Raw genomic sequence first — 24,409 nt, forward strand, 5'->3', positions numbered from 1 at the left:
TGGAATATAGCTTAAACATCTAAGGCATGCGTTGTATTAAAAAACAATTGAGTAACACAGGAAATTAAAGACTGTTTTAGTCACTAAATCCTTAGATACTTTATTGGAGGGAGAAAACTGCATGTTCTTAATTAATCAGCAAAACCACTCCTTTTTCCGTTCAGGGTTTTGGACTGAGTAGAACTCAGTGAGTAGAACTCTCCCGGCAGCTACATCCGAGCATTCTACCAGACACAAATGGGAGTTCAAAATAGATTTGAATATGTGAAGAATAGCAGAACTTGTGAATGTGGTATGTCGATACACTTTGGTGAAGTAGAATGGTAGCATTTATTGAACATCTATTCAAGCCAGTCAAATGTTTATAAGAATGACACAGGTTTACAAAAATACCCACTGGGCACAGACGTCAATTCAACGTCTATACATCGCTGATTCAACTAGTGTGTGCCCAGTACGTAGCGTCTGTCTCTCATCATTTCACCTTTTTTTTAACATGTTCTATTTACTGTTAAAATATACATATCATCACACAACTCTGATTATGTGCAGAGATTCATATGAATAGTCACAATGGAAACAAGAACACACAACAAACATGATGTATATTATATACACTTTAAAATCTGGAAACACTCTGAATGTAACATAGCAAAATATTGGTATAAAACCCCAAATATGTCTCGTAAAAATATATTTTTTCCAAAACCATACATTTGAAATATTTCAGGAAATGTTCAATTGCTGACTAAAACCCAATACTTCCAAAGTTGCGTACCCAAGCAGATTCCTTTGGTTCTTCAGCAATTTCATTCATCCCTTACCATTATGACCACGACCTGTTGAATCATCTCAACTTCAGTCAGTATTCAGGAGAACCTGCTCCGAAGCATAAAAGATGCAAAAGCAAACACATAAAAACAGACTGTAGTTTCTACACTTTATAAAACCAGTAAAGTGCAATCAAACAGAATTTCACGTGTCAATGTTCCAAAAATGTGTGCACAAAATAATCCTTATTTAAGTGTACCTTCATGTAACTGCATGGCAATGTAAACCTAGATCTTTATGAAGCCCCCATGAGGGTTTTGTGGTTCCTTCAAACACACATTCAGCTGTATGTGATACTGAAAACTTACAATGCATTTTTTTTTTAAACTTGTACTTTTGCAGTCTTTATGTTATCTTCAATTTTGCAGTCTCCTTCCTCTACATCCCTTCATACCTGAACATGCATTTAGGGCTATGTGTACTGTACAGTATATGCTCAAGAGCATGGGTTGTCCATTGAGTGTCCAATGAAAACAATGGACTAACATGAAGCGGAAAGCTTGAAAATTAGCTTTCCCATGCTCCATCCATCCATTCCAACCTCTTCAATTACACTCCACCCCTTTGTCAGGCTGCCAGTACATCCCTACAGTACATCTAATCCTGCCTTTGTAGTGATCAGACCTTATGGGCCCCTCAAGACACTGTGGCTGGATAAGCTGGTAGGCCTGGTGGGCCAGGGGTTCCGTGTGGACCAACAGGCCCAGGCTTTCCTCTTGGACCGGGTAGCCCGTGCACCCCTGGGAGCCCTGCTTGGCCCTGTATTCCCATTGGCCCTTTGGGGCCTGGCAGTCCATCCTTACCAACAGTACCTATATCTCCCTTCTCTCCTCTTTCTCCACGGGGGCCAGGCTGGCCCACAGAACCATTCGCCCCTTTGATTCCCACTCCGCCTCTGGCTCCTATTGGTCCTGGCTCCCCCTGAGCTCCCTCCGGCCCGATGAAGCCCTTCTCTCCCAGAGGGCCACGGTTCCCTGCTAGGCCTTTGTCTCCTTTGTTTCCTGTCAGGCCAACTGGACCTTTGGCCCCTCCTTCCCCTCTGTTGCCTTTTGGACCTGGTGGGCCAGGTGCACCTGTGAGGTGATAGCAGCAATATTAGCAAGTTTAAACAATAATAGAAGTGCATTTGGGGAAGAGAAGAGTCAGGTGAGCACTAATGAAACCAGCCAACAGCAACACAGCTAAATGAAGATCTCGTAAACAAAAGTGCCTTTGGCGAAAACATCAAGAACATCTCTGCTGTACCTTTCAGAATGGTGAAGTTCTGGATGACATGGGTGTGGTGAGTGTCCACTAGCTTCATCTCCTCCATGACCATGGACAGGTTCCTGACGTCCACGTCTAGACGGACGCTCAGCAGCATGTACTGCTGCCTCAGGGTGTCAGCCAGGTGCATCAGCAGTAGCACCGTTGTGTTCAGGTTGTGCAGGTCCTCCGTGTGGCCACCAAGCCGCATCTGGCACGAAGTGCTCTCAATGTTGATGTACTTGTACATGCTCTGCACGTGGCTCACTGTGGCATTGATGCTGGACGAGATGGTGTCAATCTCCATCTCGATGGAGTTCATGCGGGCATCCATGGTGATGAACCTCTCGCCCGTCCGGTTCTCATAGTACTTGGAGTGGTAGTGGAGGTCGTGCATGTTCTCCTCGTGCTCGTCCATGAAGGAGGTGACGTTGTCCAGCTGCATCTGCAGGTTCATCACCTGCAGGGTAAGGTCGTGCACTATCTCCGAGCTCATGCTGATCCTCTGGTGTGTGGCCGAGATTCCGCTCTGGATGCTCCTCACCATCTGAGTGGTGGTGCTAGAGTTAGACTTCAGACCGCTCAACACCCGGCTATAGTTCTGCCAGTCAGCGGTCATCTTCTGCAGGACCAGCGTCTCCTCATCGGTCTTCCTCTGCAGGGCGTCCATCCACAAGGAGCTGAGGGCCACCGTGGTGTTGACCTGATTCACCGTGGCCTTGAGGTCATACTGATCCTGAGACAGAGTCTTCATGCTCTCGTCCGTCTCGGTGATGACCGCCTTCCATCCAGCCACCTGGTGTACGTAACGCTCCAGGGACTGGTTGATGAGCCTGATGGACAGGGAGTAGTTCTGCATGTCTCGGGTCATCCTGCTGCTGGCTGACTTCAGGGTCTGCTGGGTCTGGGAGGCCTGATCCAGGACCTGCTCCTGACCCAGGATCATCTTCTGGAGGTCCTCAAACTCCCCCTTCAGCCTACTGATCTCCTCGCTGAAGTGGGCCACATTGAAGCAGTCCGAGCAGTTATTGGCAGTGCTAAGATCTGGGAAGGAACAGACAACAACATTATGGTGATCTGTTTATGTATCATTTAATCATGATCAGAGTTCCCATTTGTAAATTCTAGTCGACGACTGACGGATGCGGTGCTTCCATGAATGAGCCAAGGGAGGCAGTTGTCGTAGCCTCTGCAAATGATGTCTCTTCAGGGAGTTGACACCCCAGAAGAGGCAGGCCATAAAGCTTGAAGAGCGGATCCTCACTGGACCGGACTTCATACTCAGTCACCCATACAGTTACACTCAATGGGTGACCTATTTTAAACAGAGGGGTCCTCTTTCGACAAAATACATTTGGGAAATCTGCAGAAATGTTCAGTATGCTCTACTAGTCATTGTTTACTTCTTGACTTCTCTGTCAGCAGCCACATTGGGAGACTCTGCACATTTTGTCACGTGATTAATCATACTCTCTCACCTTGTATACTTTCCTGGACCTTGGTAATCTTCTTATGATAAAAGGATTCCTTTTCTGATAAGCTGTCGACCTTCCTAAATACTGAGGAGACAAAGATAATTATGTAAATTAGACTTTCAGAATAACGGGAATGGAGGTTCCTCTATAGACATTGAAACAAACATAACACATGTGTTGAGAAACTAGGACGCAAGTGAAGTTACACAGTGACTACAACACTTCTTTGACAATAGACATCAGTGAATGGAATTAAGATGCCGCCTTGAACCTTCTTGTACGATAACAACAAGACAGTTTCTTTCTATTACAAAGTACTGAACAAATAATGGTATTGGTTTGTTCAGCTGGTTACTTCCCAGTTGATTATTTTCCCCAGAAGAAGAACAGTGCTTAAAGCACACTTTTAAGGACTTATACTTGCATATCATTTCCTAATCCTTGACTTTGGGGATTAATAACTGGTTCACCATAGTGTGTTTGCGCTCACTAACGATGTCATTTATACATACCACCAGTTATGCTGCATTTGGTCTCAGGGATGTTGATTCTACACAGCCTCTCAAACATTCATTTACATTATCATGGTGTACTGGTGGACTTGAACTTCTGATATTGTTCTAATCATGTCCGCTAGCTACACAGAGGTTGGTTAGGTTCTAATGTGATGTTTTTCCCCCACCGGAATGCCTGTTATATAACACTAATTATTGGGGACTTTCAACAATGTAAAACAGATGTGCCGCATGATGTGGACATTATTATATTTATGAGTTCATGTTTAAGTTCTCGCTCGATGTTTGGGGAGTTTAAGCCAAACAACATTTCAGACATTTCATGACATAAGGTTTACAGTGCTTTGTTCTTATTTCGCCTCATTATTGCCGTGCTCTGCGTTGACATAAACTCAAGCAGACCCTGCCAATAAAATACAGTGCCACTGCAGTGTTGGAATCCCAACCCTCTGTATCTTGGAATTACTCAATGGCCCTCAGGGAGCTCTGAGCTGCTGTGAAAATGAGATTTATCTTTTTGAGTCGCAATAATATTTTTGCCGAAATGCAAGTAACATCTGCAAGCACTGAAAAAGTTGTCAGTCAGGTAAGACCTGGCAAATCGGTTTGAAGTCGTATGTTCACTCAATCCTTAAAGGGCCCTTATTTTTTTACAACAGAAACCCTGTAGGCTTGAAGCAGATCTCCCTCTCATCTGTTATTGTACAGTGTGGAGCACATTGTCAAGTCAAGCATGACAAAAGAGAACAGGTTCTGATTGGGGAGGAATGCCTGCTGATGAGAAGCTTGAGGTCTGTGCACACATAATACCTGCAGAAACACCAAGTCCCAGACTTCAATCTACTCATACAATAATCTGGATTTAATACGGCTTTATTAGCTTAGTTATTATATCTCATCAAACCCAACCAAAGTGGTGTAAAAAAAACTAACAGCTCAAAATCCCAGAGACACCAACAGAGAGAGGGGTCACAGCCAGGGTCAGACATTGAGCCTTGCTCAAGAGCACATTGACAGATTTTCCACCTCGTCGGTTCGGGGATTGACTTTTCAGTTACTGGCTCAACACTCTAACCGCTAGGCTACCTGCTGCCTGCTGCCAGATTTGGTATAATATCGTAGTCTACTCACCAAGTGATGCCAGCACTGCCACTGCTATGATGAGGAAGGCAAAGAAACTGTACAGCACTTTAACGGCCAGCTGCAGAGAACGTGTCTGCTGGCATTTCACACAGCCACCTCTGGTTCTTCCTGCAATCAGAAGCATGGGGCTTTCGTCTCTCTACCATAACATCAGGTGGTTAGAGAACAGAGAGGAGGGGAAATGCATGTCTTAACCCTGACACTGTGTGGACTTTGCATGACTAACTACCAGACTAGTGGCTGGCTTTGGTCAGCAGAGGCTGTTTGGAGTGAGCATGGTGGTCAGACGGGGGAAAGAGAAGGATTAAGGAGGGATATCTGAAACAGATGTACAATGCACGCACACAAACAAAACAGTGATGGCAGATGTATGCAGACACACGCAGGCCCTCACACACACAAACACTGTACACACACCGTAGCCCAATGTGGACACAGTGCGCCCTTGGTGGATATTCTGATGCTATTTTTCAAAGGGTTATTGTTTTGTTGGGTTCTTCGCCTGAGAGATTCGTGACCGACATATCAAAACAATATCAAAACAAAGGACACTTCATAGAGCCTGCTTGTCTATCCACATAACAAGCAAAATAAACAAAGGACACTTCATAGAGCCTGCTTGCCTATCCACATAACAAGCAAAATAAACAAAGGACACTTCATAGAACCTGCTTGCCTATCCACATAACAAGCAAAATTAACAAAGGACACTTCATAGAACCTGCTTGCCTATCCACATAACAAGCAAAATAAACAAAGGACACTTCATAGAGCCTGCTTGTCTATCCACATAACAAGCAAAATAAACAAAGGACACTTCATAGAGCCTGCTTGTCTATCCACATAACAAGCAAAATAAACAAAGGACACTTCATAGAGCCTGCTTGTCTATCCACATAACAAGCAAAATAAACAAAGGTGGACAGCAAGAAAGAAAGCCTGTGGGTTGTAGATTTGGAGCCATGTTCCTCACCTCTAAAGGAAGTCATCTCTTCCTCCTCCCCAGTAAGATCCTCCTCTGAAAGGCAGCAAAGAAAAACATGTGTCACTGTTATGGAAACATCTGATAGCACACAGAAGTTCAGCTCATGTCAGCATGCATTAACTTTTGACTTAAATCTGACTACTCCCACCATGCAAGCATGCAATACTAGGCCTAATAGATTTGCCAAAGCCAGGACAGCAACAAACAGATTTGTCACACCATTCTGTCCAAGAACCAGAGGATAATTTAGAAAACCAACATGCATGTTTGTCCTCACCTTTAAAGAGCTGGTTCTCGTATCCGCAATAGATTTCTGAAAAACAGACGGAAAGACTTGAAATGCGTGTTCACAGATGAAGGTCAAGAGTATGAAACTTGAAGGAACAACTCACACATTTTATTAAAGTGGTCATAAATCACAAAGTACGAGGTGAAATGCAATAAGCCCCCTCAGCCACTTCTACCATCCAAGACACAAAGCATTCAACTTGGAGCTCTCAATACGAATGTGAGGTCATACTTGGCTGACAACTTATAGAAACACAATTACGCAAATTGGAAACGGGATTGTTTTCCTAGTGTTTAATCTGTGTCTCTGACCAATATATCATTCACTTCTCTAAGTATGGTGGGCTGCAATGAAAATGTATGCGCTGTCAGATAAAGGGCCCCATTGCAGCCTAATATGAAACACTATAGTAAGGCTGATTGTGTGTGATGCTAGCTGGGCTGGCTGTGGTGTCACCCCCCTGGTTCCAGCTCAATGTGGTAGAGGGGCCAGGGGGACATGGTACACTGATGCTAAAGAGAAGCAGCTTCAAGCCAAGACCTGAATTTGGATTCAACTTGGGTTTAAATGGCTTATTGCTGGGCACAAATGAAAGGGAAAGGGGAATACCTAGTCAGTTGTAGAACTGAATGCATTCAACTGAAATGTGTCTTCCGCATTTAAACTCTGAAACAGAGAGGTACGTGGGCTGCCTTAAATCGACATCCATGTCTTTGGCGCCCGGGGAACAGTGGGTTAACTGCCTTGCTCAGGGGCAGACCGACAGATTTTTACCTTGTCAGCTCGGGGATTCGATCCAGCAACCTTTTGTTTACTGGCCCAACGCTCTAACCACTAAATTAACTAGCAATGCTTACCTAATTGAGCTATAACCTAAAATAAATGTGATTTAATCAAACCAAATCGACTATATTTTCCCCAATATGCTGAATACAACAGGTGTAGACATTACCGTGAAAAGCTTACTTTACTGTACCGTTGTGATGCGATAGAGATGTACACGGGCCTTTCAATTGATTAATGGCATATGCAATTTTAGGCTACAAACCTCAGTATTTCTTGTGAGGTAATCCTTCAGAATCTCCTCTGAGTTATGTCAACAATTCTCTTACTAAGGTACAACATCCACAAAAGTAAAGAACATCACTCAGTTGAGTCTCTGTTGTCTTTTCCTTCACCGTCTTTTCCCCTTTATATTACATTCAGGCAGCCCTGGTGTTTTCACCTCTGCTGGGCTGTGCTGTGCTTTTTGTGCACGTGGAGAGGAATACGGAACTCTGAGGTGAGGGTGTTTATGTGAAGTCAGCCTGTTGGAGCAGCTGAAGTCAGACTGCTGAAGGCCAAGGCTCTGACTGAAATGCTGAGATGTGCGGACCAGTGGAAGAGAGAGAGAGAGAGGGAGGAAGGGGGCTGGAATGGGCCCAGCTGCCCGCTGCAGCTCTTAGACTTTACATTATCCAGTCAGCCATACCGGTGGCTGTCAGCTAAACCCCGGGCCTGCCCTCCACTGCTCTCCTGGCTCTGTCAACGGAGGAAAGAAGTGGTCTGCCCTGCCTTCCCTGTATAAAACATGCCTCTTACGCCAATCAGGAACTTTATCAGCACCTCACATCAATCAGGGGCACTTCACCAGCATAATCACCAGACATGTTTTTAAGATAGAATCAGGCACTCAGGTGAGGGCTCTATTGGTCAGTGGTCTTTAGAATGTAAGATATTTAAATGTGGTGGGTGTTTGTAGTAGAGCCAGTGTTCCATTGCAAATATGAGCACAGGTGCATTTGAAGGAAACCGCTGAAAAAAACCTCTGCAAATTCTAAAGGACAAAACTAACATTTATATTTCATCAAACACTTCATGAATGGAATGTCCACTCCAAAAACCTTTCAATATTTAGATAACTTTGTAATCCAATAACGTATATGCCAGCAGAAAGGCGACATGTCTGTATGGTATGTCCAGCAGGTACTGTAGGTCCAGCAGATTTCCTTGGTTAGAGGGTGTGTCATTCTTGCATTGCTAAAGAGTCTAATGTGCCTGGTAAAAACATAAATGTTAATGCACTGAAAACAGAATAACCCCTACCTATCACTAGTTTTTATAATAGATAATTTGGAATGTGAATTTGATTATATGTTCTCTGTTTTAACAGTGTATAAGGCAGTGACCCTGTATCCCTCGGGCCACTATAGAACTTGCCAAAAATACCTCTCAGGTCTAATGCTATAGTCCTTGAACAGTCATAATGTGTTACAACATTTCATTACCTGAAAGTCATGAAAATAATCTTTGTTAGGTTTAAATATTCATCCAAATACTTCCGCCATGACTCGGCTAAAGCTACGGAGACGATTGCATTTCAACAGTTGACAAGCGTGTAAGTGGTGAGAAGAGATTGGTACTGATAAAGAATAAAGATGAAAAACATTGACAATGTTTCAGTTCTAGGGCATGAAAGAAGAGCTTTGACTCTCCGAAAGCAATACAGTTCATTTGTCTCTTGGTCCAGATGTCTTACAGTACACAGCCACATATGAAAACACACCTTGAGCACTGTTCAAACATCCCAGCAAGGACATTAGAGGTAGCAACTGCGTTACATAGTCATCTTTGGTGCCACTCTAAACATAGTTGATTATTTGTAACCACATCCATATGAATACCTACATAGGTATGAGGGTAAGTTTGACAAGTTGGCTAATTATCTAGCTATCACACATTAGGCTAAAGAGTCAAGTGATTTAATCATGTAACCTATTACATAGGAAAAGGACATCAATGGGCTGGAAGAAAGGTCCATACAGAACTGCAGATAGGGCAAGGACAATGTTGACTGCCAATAGTGGCCAAATGATGACACCCTAGGGAGAGAAACTGGAGTCAGTAAATAAAAAGGTTCTGTTCTGTTTCCACAATAGGACAGACACCTAGTAATTGGACCCATTTCTAATGATGGCACTGCTGTGTAATGCCCTGGACATGAAGCCTTCCCTTAGGAGACTAATCTAGGAGACAACTCTAGGAGACTACTCTGGGAGACTACTCTCACCTAACACCTACATCAACAACCCAGTGTTTCTACTCACAATGCATTTGTTTCAAGTATCAAATAATTGCCAATATCCGTGTACAACACACAGGGACCAAAGAGAATGTTAGTGGTCTCTCATTGGCAACATGAAGTCTAAGTCCTCCCACCCTCATTGTTATTGTGAACTTTGGGCCACACTGAGCAGGAACATGACACCAGTCAACTCCCTTCACGTCCACAAACCTCATGATTTGTCAATGCTTGTGGTTACCCTATTGTGTTCCTTCTTGATTTACACTTCGCAGTGGATTTTCAAATGTTACACTCAATCTCTCCCGATCAACCTAGAAAAGCTGAGGAATATGTAAACCACTGTTTGTATTTCACACGCATTCAAATGTGGAGCAGGGAAAATCTAGTTATGTTTGACTATTAAACTATAGTATAAGCTTTGGGTCAAGAGTGTTATGTTTTCTTGTCTTATAACAGAAGCAACTGGCAATCCATTCTCCAAACAAACAAATACCAAGTCTGACAACCAACTATACTGTACTGTTTGAAATGTCCACCTGATTGGTGTTGACTTACAGCTTTTAACATGGATACCTGAATCTCCAATTTGAAAACAGAGACACAAGAATTCACCAACACCAAAGAGCCCCAACTGCAACTGATAAAGACTAGTGTCTCCCCAAGCCCCTGTTGACAACCAACTGTTTTAGATGCACTTCAAAGGGAATGTGTAGTTGCTTTCAAAGCAATGAAATGCCTGGAATGTGTTGATTCAAATGGTCTTGCTCTGAAGGATCTCAAGCAGCCCTTCATGGTGGTGAGAGAGTCCAGACTTGAAATCAAATGATACATGCCCTCGTTTTCTCCATGAAAACGCTTTGGACATCTCGTGATAGAAATAGCCAGGCAGTACTAGCAATAGTAGCAAGGGTCTTGTTCTGCAATTTCACAAACTTCTCTCTTGCAATCCTAGCAGTTCTGTATAATTAGAACCTTTCAATTTCATCTGATAACTGTCACGTGCCAACGATTTATGATTTAATGCCTGCCGAAGGAATGCATTTGTCTTTCCAAAGAAGAGAGCTGTGTTGAGCAGTGTTATTCAAGTTTTTGTAAGGCAGTCTGTGTCTCCAGTCATAGTTCTCTCTACTGTACTCTATGTGCCAACCACACACCTGCTGCTTCCCCTACCGAGGTGCCTCTTTCCTGTTTCACATTAGGAATGTGTTAGTCTATATGTTTAGTAGCCCGGCTTCAATGGAGCACGCTACAAACAAGAGATGAGGAGACCACCTACCTGTGTGTTCCCCTGTAAATACCACAACACTCTATAACACCTTCCAAAGCTAAAGCCACATGTCGCTACTCAATTCCTCCTCCGAGAGGACCCCTTCAGAATTCGAAAGCCTCTTCAGAGTCTCTGAAGAGTCTTATATCATGCAACATTGACAAAAGTTGGTCTTTAAATGTTATCCTTTTAAAAGGGCTCATATAAGATCCTTAAAGGAAGCCCAAAAGCCAATGTGTGGCTTCTGGAAACAGCAAGCTTTTGAAATACAGAGCTTTCAAAGCAAAAGGGGTGGATGTCCCACATCCAAGATCAACAAACCAACGTTTTCTCTGGATGCTGTGAGGTACTGGTCTTAAAAGCGAGCTGTCTGCACATTTGTGTGCCACCGGTGCACTTTCACGTCTCCTACATAATATATTATATTCCTCCACAGTGAGCAGTAGTCTGAATTTGAATACAGCATCAACAAAGAGTCATCAACAGTCGTCTAACCTTTCATGGTGATTCTTCAAGGCAGCTCAGGTGACGATGTGAAGAACTTGTCCGGACAAAAGCCTCTGACTGTCCCAGCCCTCTTCTCTGCAGTACAGTCTCCTACAGCAGAAGTGACAGAAAAACAGTGTCTAATTTACAGTGTATACACTCATCCATAGGCAACAGGTCCCTCTTGTAAATGGTTCAGGGTGTCCAGAGCACTGAGCAGGAGACAGGACTTACTTATTAATTTACGACTGCTGTATATCCAGCCAGACTTTTCTCCCAACAACTACAGTAGGAATTCTTCAGGTAGCCCATGGGCTCTCTCTCGCTCACCAGCAACTTCTCACTTGAACTGCAGCTCACATACATAAAACAGTCTAGGTCTATTAGTGTGTGAAGAACAAATTCCTGGCTACATGCTGCAGTCAGTCTGCGAAAGGCTGCTGCTCCTCTCCCTCAGAGCCAGAGGAAACTTATACCTTGGACAATAACCATGTGCAGCTTGGGGAAACATGACTGGGCGAGAGGGAGAGAGGGAGAGGGAGGGAGGGAGGGAGGGAGAGAGGGAGAGAGGGAGAGAGGGGGGAGGGAGGGAGGGAGGGAGGGAGGGAGGGAGGGAGGGAGGGAGGGAGGGAGGGAGGGAGGGAGGGAGGGAGGGAGAGGGAGAGAGAGAGAGAGAGAGAGGGAGAGGGAGGGAGAGAGGGAGAGAGGGAGAGAGGGAGAGAGAGAGAGAGAGAGAGAGAGAGAGGGAGGGAGGGAGAGAAGGAGAAAGAGGGAGAGAGGGAGGGAGGGAGAGAGGGAGAGAGGGAGAGAGAGAGAGAGAGAGAGAGAGAGAGAGAGCGAGAGAGAGGAAGGGGACTAAGAGATGGAAAGAAGAGGGAGGGATGGAGGGTGCATATGTTGTAGAATGTCCGGTCTGCGGCTTGGGCTAATTGCTAACAAATGTTTGAACATGGATCAAATGGGCACCTTTACTATCTATGGCCTTCCTCCACTGTTCAAAAGGAAATACTTTCCTCCATGTCTGACATATCAGGGCTAATTCAATAGGCATACCTCAAGTCATTTCAGAAAACATGTAGTTAGATGGTTATAGACCACTTTAAAAGACAAACATCAGCTTAATTAACTTATAACACAATTTATCACAATCAATTTGCAACACGATCTCAGGGCAATTCGGATTATTCTGTTCATAAATCTGTGACAATTTTAGTATATACTACGTTATGTTAGGTTACATTATGAATGGAATATTGGTCGTACAATATCATATGAATTATAGGACGCATAGTATCATACGTCTATACATCTTGGAGGACGTATGGTATTATACATCTTTCTCTGAGACCAGGTTGCTTGTTGCACCATAACAACAAAGGAGAATTACGAGGATAATTTATGTTGGCGCTTAGGGGAACTAACAAAAAAGGTTAGGATAATTTAAGTAAAAGGTTAGGAGAACTCAAATGACAAAGGTTAGGAAAATTTATGTAGCAGGTTAGGTGAATTGGGTTATGTGTAGAATATGGGTTAGGGGAAGGGTTAGCTAAAATGCTATAGTTGTCCCCAACCTGACTTGAACACACAACTGGTAAATGGTAGAGTGTCGCGGATTATGCCCACATGTAGTTTCCTAATTAAAAAGAAAAATTAACAGTTGTACAGAAAGACTCATGTGAAGGCCAAATTACAGAAGAGGAACTTTTTTTTTTTTTACCCCTTTTTTCTCCCCAATTTCATGGTATCCAATTGTTGTAGTAGCTACTATCTTGTCTCATCGCTACAACTCCCGTACGGGCTCGGGAGAGACGAAGGTTGAATGTCATGCGTCCTCCGATACACAACCCAACCAGCCGCACTGCTTCTTAACACAGCGCACATCCAACCCGGAAGCCAGCCGCACCAATGTGTCGGAGGCTACACCGTGCACCTGGCAACCTTGGTTAGCGCGCACTGCACCCGGCCCGCCACAGGAGTCGCTGGTGCGCGATGAGACAAGGACATCCCTCCCTAACCCGGACGACGCTAGGCCAATTGTGCGTCGCCCCACGGACCTCCCGGTCGCGGCCGGTTACGACAGAGCCTGGGCTCGAACCCAGGGACTCTGATGGCACAGCTGGCGCTGCAGTACTGCGCCCTTAACCACTGCGCCACCTGGGAGGCCAAGGAGGAACTTATTGATGCAATTAAAGCATTTTAACCTAAATCTCCAGGGCTGAATGACATACCAGTGGAGGTATACCAAATCTTTTTTGATATACTCAGAGGACAGTTATTAGCATGTTTTAACCACTCCTATAAAAATGGTAGATGATCAGATACTCAACAAGAAGGTCTGATTTCATTATTATTGAAACAGGATCCAAGAGGAAAATGTAAAGATCCAGTCCATTTAATATAATTGTCACGCCATGACCTTAGTTATCTATGTTTTATGTATTATTTTGGTCAGGGTGTGACGAGGGTGGGTATGTGTGTTTTCGTCCTGTCTAGGGGTTTTGTATATCTATGGGGTTTTTGTATATCTAGGTAATATAGGTCTATGGTGGCCTGAATTGGTTCCCAATCAGAGGCAGCTGTTTATCGTTGTCTCTGATTGGGGATCCTATTTAGGTTGCCATTTTCCATTTTGGTTTTGTGTGTTATTGTCTATGTGTAGTTGCATGTCAGCACTCGGTCTATATAGCGGCACATTTGTTTTAGTGTTCTTTCTTTATTAAAAGAAGAATGTATTCATATCACACTGCGCCTTGGTCTCCTCTATACGACGAACGTGACACCCCCCCATGTTTAAGAATGGCCTTTTCCCCTTTATTCAGATTACAACCTCTCACTAGCGGTTATTTTAAAATCTCCAAAATATCGCTATTTTTAAAACAAGCCATAGAAAGTTGGTTGCGATTTCAGTTTAATCCACCAGAAAAGACAGAACAAATAATACAACAAATATTGCGGTTAAACTCAATTACACTAATTGATTAAAAAAATATATATTTTACAACAACAAAAAATTTAAAACGGTATGTTTGTAAATGATATCATAAATAGGACTGGGAATTGTGTCACACATGCAGCTAACAAAAGTATGTGCTCTCCCAAAATTACAACCAACTAATTACAGCATTACTGCAAAAATGGAAGAAGCAAGTGGAAGGGGGGAAAAAGGAACTTTTCTGTCAGCCCTGCATTATACACACACATGTACAGTGCATGACTAGTCTTCATATCCCTGCCACTGAAAAACGTCCCCACAGCATGATGCTGCCACCACCATGAGTCACCGCAGGGGTGGTGCAAGACGTGACTCTTGGCATTCAGGCCAAAGAGTTCAATCTTGGTTTATTCAGACCAGCGAATCTTGTTTCTCATGGTCTGTGAGTCCTTTAATTACCGTTAGACAAACTTCAAGCGGGAGTGGCTTCCGTCTGGCCACTTTACCATAAAGGCCTGATTGGTGGAGTGCTGCATAAATGGTTGTCCTTCTGGAAGGTTCACTCATCTCCATAGAGGAACTCTGGAGCTCTGTCAGAGTGACCATTGGGTTCTTGGTCAACTCCCTGACCAAGACCCTTCTCCCCCGATTGATCAGTTTGGCCGGGTGACCAGCTCTAGGAAAAGTTTTAGTGGTTCCAAACTTCTTCCATTTAAGAATGATGGAGGCCACTGTGTTCCTGGGGACCTTCAATGCTGCAGACATTTTTTGGTACCCTTCCCCAGATCTGTGCCTCGACACAATCCTGTCTCGGAGCTCTACGGACAATTCCTTTAACCTCATGGCTTGGTTTTTGCTCTGATATGCACTGTCAACTGTGGGACCTTATATAGACAGCTGTGTGCCTTTCCAAATCATGTCCAATCAATTGAATTTACCAAAAGTTGAAACCAATCAAGTTGTAGAAACATCTCAAGGATGATCAATGAAAACAGGGTGCACCTGAGCTAAATATTCGAGTCTCATCGCAAAGGGTCTGAATCTGCAAAAATATCTAAAATCCTGTTTTCGCTTAGTCATTATGGGGGTATTGTGTGTAGATTGATGAGTTAAATTGTTATTTTTCCTCAAGGATCCGTCCCTTTTATTCAATTTTCACCTAAAATGACATACCCAAATCTAACTGCCTGTAGCTCAGGCTCCGAAGCAAGGATATGCATATTCTTGGTATCATTTGAAAGGAAACACTTTGAAGTATATGGAAATGGGAAATGAATGTAGGAGAATATAACACAGATCTGGTAAAAGATAATAATTATTCCAGCCCATCTGCAATTTAGATGTTGGCCATTAGATGGCAGAAGAGTATGTGAAAAGTTTTAGACTGATCCAATGAACCATTAAAAAAAATTTTTTTACCCCATTTTCTCCCCAATTTCGTGGTATCCAATTGTTTTAGTAGCTACTATCTTGTCTCATCACTACAACTCCCGTAAGGGCTCGGGAGAGACGAAGGTGGAAAGTCATGCGTCCAAGCTGCACTGCTTCTTAACACAGTGCGCATCCAACCCGGAAGCCAGCCGCACCAATGTGTCGGAGGAAACACCGTGCACCTGGCACTGCGCCCGGCCCGCCACGCCACAGGAGTCGCTGGTGCACGATGAGACAAGGACATCCCTACCGGCCAACCCCTCCGGGCGACACTAGGCCAATTGTGAGTCGCCCCACAGACCTCCCGGTCGCGGCCGGTTACGACAGAGCCTGGGCACGAACCCAGAGTCTCTGATAGCACAGCTGGCGTTTCAGTACAGCGCCCTTAACCACTGCGCCAACCGGGAGGCTAACCGTTGCATTTCTGTTTAAAATGTTGTATCAAGACTACCCAAATGTGCCTAATTTGTTAATTAATTACTTTTCATGTTCAAAATTGTGCACTCTCCTCAAACAATAGCATGGTATTCTTTCACTGTAATAGCTACTGTAATATAGACAGTGCAGTTAGATGAACAATAATGTAAGCTTTCTGTCAATATCAGATATGTCTATGTCCTGGGAAATTGTTTCTTGTTATTCACAACCTCATGCTAATCGTATTAGCCTACGTTAGCTCAACCATCCCATGGAAGGGACACTGATCCCGAAGAAGTAGAATAAGGCTGTAAAGTAACAAAATATGTAAAAAGTAAAGGGTTCTGAATACTTTCCGAATAGACTGTATATGTATTTTATATATATGTATGTATGTCTGTATGCACAGTACTAGTCAAAAGTTTGGACACACCCACTCATTCATGTTTTTTTTCTTCATTTCTACTATTTACTGTATGATAGAATTGTAGTGAATACATCAAAACAACAAAAATAACACTTACGGAATTATTTAGTAACCAAAAAAGTGTAAACAAATCAAAATAAAAAAAAATTCACACCCTTGCCTTGATGACAGCTTTGCACACTCTTAGCATTATCTCAACCAGCTTCATGAGGTACTCACCTGGAATGCATTTAAATTAACAGGTGTGTCTAAAAGTTAATTTGTGGAATGTCTTTCCTACTTAATCCTTTTGAGCCAATCAGTTGTGTTGTGACAAGGTATGCTATACAGAAGACAGCCCTATTTGGTAAAAGACCAAGTCCATATTATGGCAAGAACAGCTCAAATAAGCAAAGAGAAACAACAGTCCATCAATACTTTAAGACATGGTCAGTCAATACGAAACATTTAAAAAATATTTAAAGTTTCTTCATGTGCAGTCGCAAAAAATCTCAAGCGCTATGATGAAGCTGGCTCTCATGAGGACTGCCACAGGAAAGGAAGACCCAGAGTTACCTCTGCTGCAGAGGATAAGTTCATTAGAGTTACCAGCCTCAGAAATTGTAGCTCAAATAAATGCTTCATAGAGTTCAAGTAACAGACACATCTCAACATCAACTGTTCAGAGGAGACTGCGTGAATGAGGCCTTCATGTTCGAATTGCTGCAAAGAAACCACAACTAAAGGGCACCAATAATAAGAAGAGACTTGTTTGGGCGAAGAAATACGAGCAATGGACATTAGACCGATGGAAATCCGTCCTTTGGTCTGATCAGTCCAAATTTGAGATTTTTGGTTCCAGCCGCCGTGTCTTTGTGAGACGCAGAGTAGGTGAAAGGATAATCTCTGCATGCGTGGTTCCCACCATGAAGCATGGAGGAGGAGGTGTGATGTTGTGGGGGTGTTTTCCTGGTGACACTGTCAGTTATTTATTTAGAATTCAAGTCACACTTAACCAGCATGGCTACCACAGCATTCTGCAGTGATATGCCATCCCATCTGGTTTGTGCTTATTGGGACTATCATTCGTTTTTCAACAGGACAATGACCCAACACACCTCCAGGCTGTGTAATGGCTATTTTACCAAGATGGAGTGCTGCATCAGATGACCTGGCCTCCACAATCACCCGACCTCAACCGAATTGAAATGGTTTGGGATGAGTTGGACCGCAGAGTGAAGGAAAAGCAGCCAATAAGTGCTCAGAATTTGTGGGAACTCCTTCAAGACTGTTGGAAAAACATTCCAGGTGAAGCTTGTTGAAAGGATGCCAAGAATGTGCAGAGCTGTCATCGAGGCAAAGGGTGGCTACTTTGAAGAATCTAAAATATGTTTTGATTTGTTTAACACTTTTTTGGTTACTACATGATTCCATGTGTTATTTCATAGTTTTGATGTTTTCACTATTATTCTACAATGTGGAAAATAGTAAAAATAAAGAAACACACTTGAGTAGGTTTGTCAAAAAATGTGACTGGTACTGTATATATATATATATACATACAGTACCAGTCATACAGTACCAATCCCCCCCAAAAAGTTGCATTTTAGCCAATTAGCAACCACTACGCATTTTAGCTAACTATGCGCCGTCTTGGAGGAAGTATAGTAATACACGTGTTTTTCTGAGACCAGGTTTCTTGTTGTGTTATAAGAACAGAGGACAATTATGGGGAGAATTTATGTTGGTGCAATTTTTGTCAAATACAATGTGTTTGCTCTGAGACCAGGCTGTCTAATTACCCTCTATTTGGCTGTGTTGATCATGCAATGCCAACTATGATATCAATTGCTCCCAACAATAATATCAAGATGCTATAATGTTAGCACACTGAAGAAAGGGCAGATGCTTCTCTGTGAACTATATGGGCGCTAGTCACATCAACAGTCACCAAGATATGGATGACAGAGGAAGTACATGGAGGATCTGGACAGGGTCACTGGCATAGAGAGGAGTAGGCAGGAGTCAGTCGCAGGTTTAGATCTACTGAGTTTATTTAAGCACCATAAATCAAAGTGGGACGAAACACAAACTCTGTTGTGCTCAAAATATATCTTCAGGAACAAAAAGGCACAGGGCAAACCCAAAGTTTAAAATATAAAGTACTCAGGAAATAGTAAGGGAAATTCCTCTCAGGAAAACAAGTAACATTTTCAATGACCGACAAAGACAAATGTCAGAGGGAGTATATATACAGTGATAGAGTGGGGATTGGAACCAGGTGTGTGTAATGATGACGAGACATGTCCAAGGTTGATGAGTGAAGGGTTTTGCCAGCAGTAGGTTCGGCAGCAGCTAGAATGCCGGCGATGCCGAATGCCTGGGCTAGACAGGAGGGGGAGCGAAGGCGAAGGCTGGTGTGACAGACAGGGCAGCTGGATCCTGGACTTCCTGACAGGCCACCCCCAGGTGGTAAGGGTAGGTAACAAGACATCTGCCACGCTGATCCTCAACACACAGCCCCTCAGGGGTACGTGCTCAGTCCCCTCCTGTACTCCCTGTTCACCCATGACTGCATAGCCAAGCATAACTCCAACACCATCATTAAGTTTGCCGACGACACAACAGTGGTAGGCGTGATCACCGACAACAATGAGACAGCCTATAGGGAGGAGGTCAGAGACCTGGCAGTGTGGTGCCAGGATAACAACCTCTCCCCCAATGTGATCAAGACAAAGGAGATGATCGTGAACTACAGGAAAAGGAGGGCCGAGCACGCCCCCATTCTCATCAACGGGGCTGTAGTGGACCAGGTTGAGAGCTTCAAGTTCCTTGGTGTCCACATCACCAATAAACTATCATTGTCCAAACACACCATGTAAGTCATGAAGAGGGCGCAACAACACCTATTCCACCTCAGGAGACTGAAAAGATTTGGCATGGGCCCTCAGATCCTCAAAAGGTTCTACAGCTGCACCATCGAGATGCATCCTGACTGACTGCATCACCGCCTGGAATGGCAACTGCTCGAACCTCCGACAGCAAGGCACTACAGAAGGTATTGCATACGTTCCAGCCCAGTACATCACTGGGGCCAAGGACCTCTGCCATCCAGGACCTCTATACCAGGTGGTATCAGAGGAAGGCCCAAAAAATTGCCAAAGACTCCAGCCACCCAAGTCATAGATTGTTCTCTCTGCTACCGCACGGCAAGCGGTCTACGTCCAAAAGGCTTGTTAACAGCTTCTACCCACAAGCCATAAGACTCCTGAACAGCTAATCAAATGGCTACCCGGCTACCTATGCATAGTCACTTTACCTCTACCTACATGTACATATTACCTCAATTACCTCAACTAATCTGTGCCCCCGCACATTCACTCAATACCGGTACCCCCTGTATATAGCCTCGCTACTGTTGTTTTATTATTACTCTTCAATTATGTTTTATTTTTTTCTATAATTTTTTTCCTATTTTTTTTCTGTTTTATTTTTTACTTCAGTTTATTTTAGTAAATACATTCTTAACACTTATTATTCTTAAAACTACATTGTAGTTAAGGGCTTGTAAGTAACCATTTCACTGTAAGGTCTCCACCTGTGGTATTCGGCGCATGTGACAAATACAATTGGGTTAGATTTGATTTTCTCTGACTTCTGAGTGAACCTTTTGCCTGGGTCCTTCTCTCCTTGTACTTCAAGGCCCACACAGAGTACATGATCCAGCTGCTCTAAGGTTCCAACAGAAACCTCTTAATTGCTTCGGTCCACTTTGGTCTATAATCGTCCTATCTTAGTGATTGTCTAAGTCTTATTACGCTCCACTGATGTTTTCTAATACTCAGCGAATGCACAAAATGTTGTGATCTTGGATGGGATCCTAATGGCCAGTAAATCAATGGATGGGTAAACTAGAATCCTTTGTTTGGAAAAGGTTCTGACAGCAGTTTGTTACTTAAGAAATGGGTTCCACTTCCAGCTTGACTTGATAAAGCTCCATCTTTAGAAAATGTAGTTGAAAGAGATCTCAGAAAGAGAGAGCGTGTGAGAGCGACAGAGACAAACATCTGTTTTTGCTTCAATCCATAATCACAAGGTAAGAAGTTGTCTCTACCCGCTGTGAAATGACCTTTTGTCTTAGAGATCTAACCATATGATGTAAGCTCCTATGCAGACAGCGTCTGTAATGTGAGCTGCACACATTTTGGTTTTTCATTTGTTTTAAATATTCCATTCTATTTTTCGGGGAAGATTTAGGCTTTCTGATAATTTAGCAATAATAAAAACATTGACTTTACCCCCCACACCCAGAATTGTTCTTGTTGCCTCAGGGCAACGCTGCGCCATAAAGGTAATAAAACACCGAGGAAAATGTGTTATTTTCAGAACATTTATTAAGTGAAACATAGTAGAAACAAGCACTATTTTTATAAGAAAATACAAATTGGGAATAAACTAGTATTTCACTGCCTCTCAAACCTATGGTTCATTTTTCCTCACTGTCACTGTCCTCAAGCTCACTTTCCTCACTAACAGAGGGTATGATCCTAACTGCTCCCAAAAATATGTATCCTTTATTTATCTAGGCAAGTCAGTTAAGAACACATTTTTATTTTCAATTACGGCCTAGGAACAGTGGGTTAACTGCCTTGTTCAGGGGAAGAACAACAGATTTGAATCTTGTCAACTCAGGGATTCGATCTTGCAACCTTTCGGTTACTAGTCCAACGCTCTAACCAATTAGTCTCTTTTCACTCATAGAATATCTCTGTGTCCATTGCCTGTGAATGTCAGTGGATATGTTGGAAAAACATTGACCAAGGCCATCATTTTACAGCAAATTATATGTCTTTCATTGAGCATGATTTTGGCCTGAAAAGTAACCTAACTGTACATCGTTGCCCTGAGGCACCAAAAAGAGAACTGCATTTTTTGAATATATCTAAAAGCAAAATATGTTCATAACCTATCAAATATGCTTCTTAAGATGTTCCTACACAAGTGCATATGCTTTTATTGTCACGTTCTTTATTTAAACATGCAGAGCAATCAAATGTGTCTTACCCTTTGCTCACACCATGTGGTCATGTCGCTCTGCGATTAACACATCACATTAACTTTGGCACCTCATTGGATTGTGTACAGACATGTCATCACATATTGTTTAAGCCATACTATACAATCTTTGATTGAGCTTCACAACAATGTTACTGGCGGCCATCCTGTAATAACCTAAATTCCAATCCAGTTTCATGACTTTATAAACAGGGGCCATTTTGTTTCAATCCATAGCAGTTTCATGTTGATATAATCTGTTATCAAATAAATAGCCTGGCCACTGATTAATGGGAAGTTCATGACTGCTTTGGTTTTTTAGTGATGCAGAGAGATGCCATCTTGGCTCTAGTTTAGAGGTCACTATTTTTAACACTTTCAGTGTTTACATCCATACAGATGTTGATGCCTGCATGTTTCTAATAGCAGCTGTGATTCAGCTGTTTGTAGAGAGATATTTTAATGACGTATAAAGGTCAAGAGCAATTACTGAAGTTATGTCATGTAAACTATGTAAATAGGACATTGACTTGCAGTTAAGTAATGTTATGCAGTAGTATTGTAGGCTACATCAAAAAAGCGGTAGCTGGTAATACAATATTGAGCTAAACTGAGGGCATGTGGTTCTAAAGATTGAGAGTGAATATCAAGTTAGGATGTTGAGTCTTCCATTAGCAGATTAGGAAGCCCCAACATAATTCAATTTGTGGAGTTGTGATTTGGGATAGACTGTAATGACTTCAAAGAGATTTTGATCTCGATGCCAAACTTCAGAGACAGTGAAAACAATTGTCCCATGCAGTCATAAGGGACTAGGCTACAACCCAGAATGGTTTAAATGACTTGGAAGATAAAACAGAACAATGATGAAACAATGAAAACACTGAGAACATTGCTTTACTGAAAGCACTGAAGATGCCATTTTTCACAATTTATTTTTGCATTTCAAACGTTTTGTATCTGGACTGCATCTATTTATCACACTGCAAAGATAATTGATCTACGTTTTGACACACCCAACATGTCCAGTCCTTCATTTATAGCAGCAGCTACTGAGAACGTACACATCTCAGCATTTCTTACGTCAGATCTACTGCCACCCAGTGGGCACTATGTGAAATTACTAGGAACCTTCTTCTTCTTCTTTACTGCAGGAGGATACATTATGAAGCTGAGAATCAACAGAAAATATAGATTACTGTCATTTTTCATTGTCCTAGAATATTTTTTTGCCTTACTGTACATATACCCTGATACTGATGGAAAGCATCCTTGCCAAAGGCACTTGTATCACACAGACACCAGCTATCATAATAATCTTACATCCACCAAATTTAAAGGCATTCCAAACCCACTGCTGTGGTCAGACACTGTATAACAAGGCATGAGCAATTAAAGTGATACAAATCAATAGCATGATTTGCAATCAGTGTTATTTTGGGAGTGACGCAATAGAACATTTCTCAGAGGGAACAGCTGTTGTCATTCCCAGCAGCAGTTTATCACTGTGGGAGAGAGAGTGTCTACTGCATGTCTCAAGAGATCCCTGTGTTCTGTGGGAAGTGATAGTCACACGTCTGCCTGTGACTGTGTCTCAGTCTGTGAATGACCTTCACTGGTCACATGCACTTGGAAGGAATGGAGGAGAGGAGGAGAAGGATGGAGGATGAAAGATGAGAGAAGGGAAGAATGGGAAGGGGAGAAGGGGATGGAAAGGGAGGAGGTAGGAGAGGCTGCAGGCCCAGGCACGTCTTGCTCTGCCCTGGTCTGGGCCTGCTGGAGAGTGGGAGAGAGGAGAAGTGGGGGAGAGAGGAGAAGTGAGGGGGAGAGAGGAGAGGGGGAGGAGAAGTGTCTGCCTGCCTAAACACAACAGCATCTCTCACAAGGGCCAGACACCATCGCAAATCAACCTTGAGCTCGCCTGGATGTGGATGACAAATCATGTCTGTGGACTTGAGCGTAGACACTAAACTTGGCTGAGTCCTTTTCTATTCTTCACAAAACCAAACATCAGGCCATGAGGACCGATGCCAAGGGCATTATTGAAGTTTGTTTATATATGATCTCATTTATATCCTTCAAACTGGTGTGTCAAGTGCGTACCCACATTCGAAATCAAAATTTGTCTTTGCATGAGAATAACACAAATAGGAGAGAATTAATATTAAACTGGACCAATTGAGGTCTTGTTGCCAGGACGCTCCAGCTGTAATGTCCTGCACAAATTAACTTTCACCTTTCCTCTTATTTGAAACCACAAATCAGCCCCTGAAGACTGCTGACACAGTGCCAAGGTATGAGTGTGTGCATACAGTAAATATCACCCGAGCAGACATTCAACATTAGGGCCCAGAACTTGTTATTCTCTGTGTGTTTTAGGTGGTGTAGCCAGGAATCTACTTTTTCCATTTCCTCCTTTTATATCGTTTCATTTCTGAATGAGCTTATGTAATGATCTTGCGTCACAGGAAAAAATAAAGTATACTCCTAACTGGAGACATCTGGCCACTGGCCTGGCTGTAGAGCTCAGCTTTGCAACAGGATGATGAGAGCATAAAGTAAGAGGTTTACATTTGCAGGGCTCATTAAAGAACCCTTTTATAACCTGTTGGATTCAGCAGCAACACATCATCAACATTCCCGTACCTGTGCTTGGTCATGATTTTGTGTGAAGCTGGAGCCTGGGACAGTTGTGTTTTGAGCCAAGTGTGGAGTTTATGGATATGTTTTGAATTTGAGCTACAAGGTGTTACAGTAAATGTTTGCATTTGTTAGGCTGATAACATTATCATTTGAATTTGACTCCTTTTGGATGATCCATGTGTGTGTGTGTGTGTGTGTGTGTGTGTGTAATGATGCGCAGATGCA

At 43.0% G+C, this 24,409-nt stretch overlaps 1 protein-coding gene across 2 annotated transcripts; it reads right to left on the minus strand.

Annotated features, from left to right (window-relative positions):
- Positions 1–311: 311 nt before the first annotated feature.
- On the minus strand, positions 312–11,816 carry LOC139407786 (scavenger receptor class A member 3-like). 2 transcript variants are annotated; one of them, XM_071151652.1, is made up of 8 exons: positions 11,535–11,816; positions 11,310–11,411; positions 6,472–6,507; positions 6,183–6,227; positions 5,198–5,317; positions 3,555–3,635; positions 2,077–3,120; positions 312–1,904 (listed from the first exon to the last, which is right to left on the minus strand). In XM_071151652.1, the coding sequence occupies exons 2-8, from the start codon at positions 11,314–11,316 to the stop codon at positions 1,468–1,470; spliced, it is 1,770 nt and encodes a 589-aa protein (XP_071007753.1). In that variant the 5' UTR covers positions 11,317–11,411; positions 11,535–11,816; the 3' UTR covers positions 312–1,467. The 2 variants fall into 2 exon arrangements, with proteins under 2 accessions (XP_071007753.1, XP_071007754.1); XM_071151653.1 differs by lacking the exons at positions 11,310–11,411; positions 11,535–11,816 and adding an exon at positions 10,824–11,051.
- Between the last annotated feature and the right edge of the window lie 12,593 nt (positions 11,817–24,409).

Source organism: Oncorhynchus clarkii, chromosome 4 (genome assembly GCF_045791955.1).
Source record: "Oncorhynchus clarkii lewisi isolate Uvic-CL-2024 chromosome 4, UVic_Ocla_1.0, whole genome shotgun sequence".
NCBI classification, from domain to species: domain Eukaryota; kingdom Metazoa; phylum Chordata; class Actinopteri; order Salmoniformes; family Salmonidae; genus Oncorhynchus; species Oncorhynchus clarkii.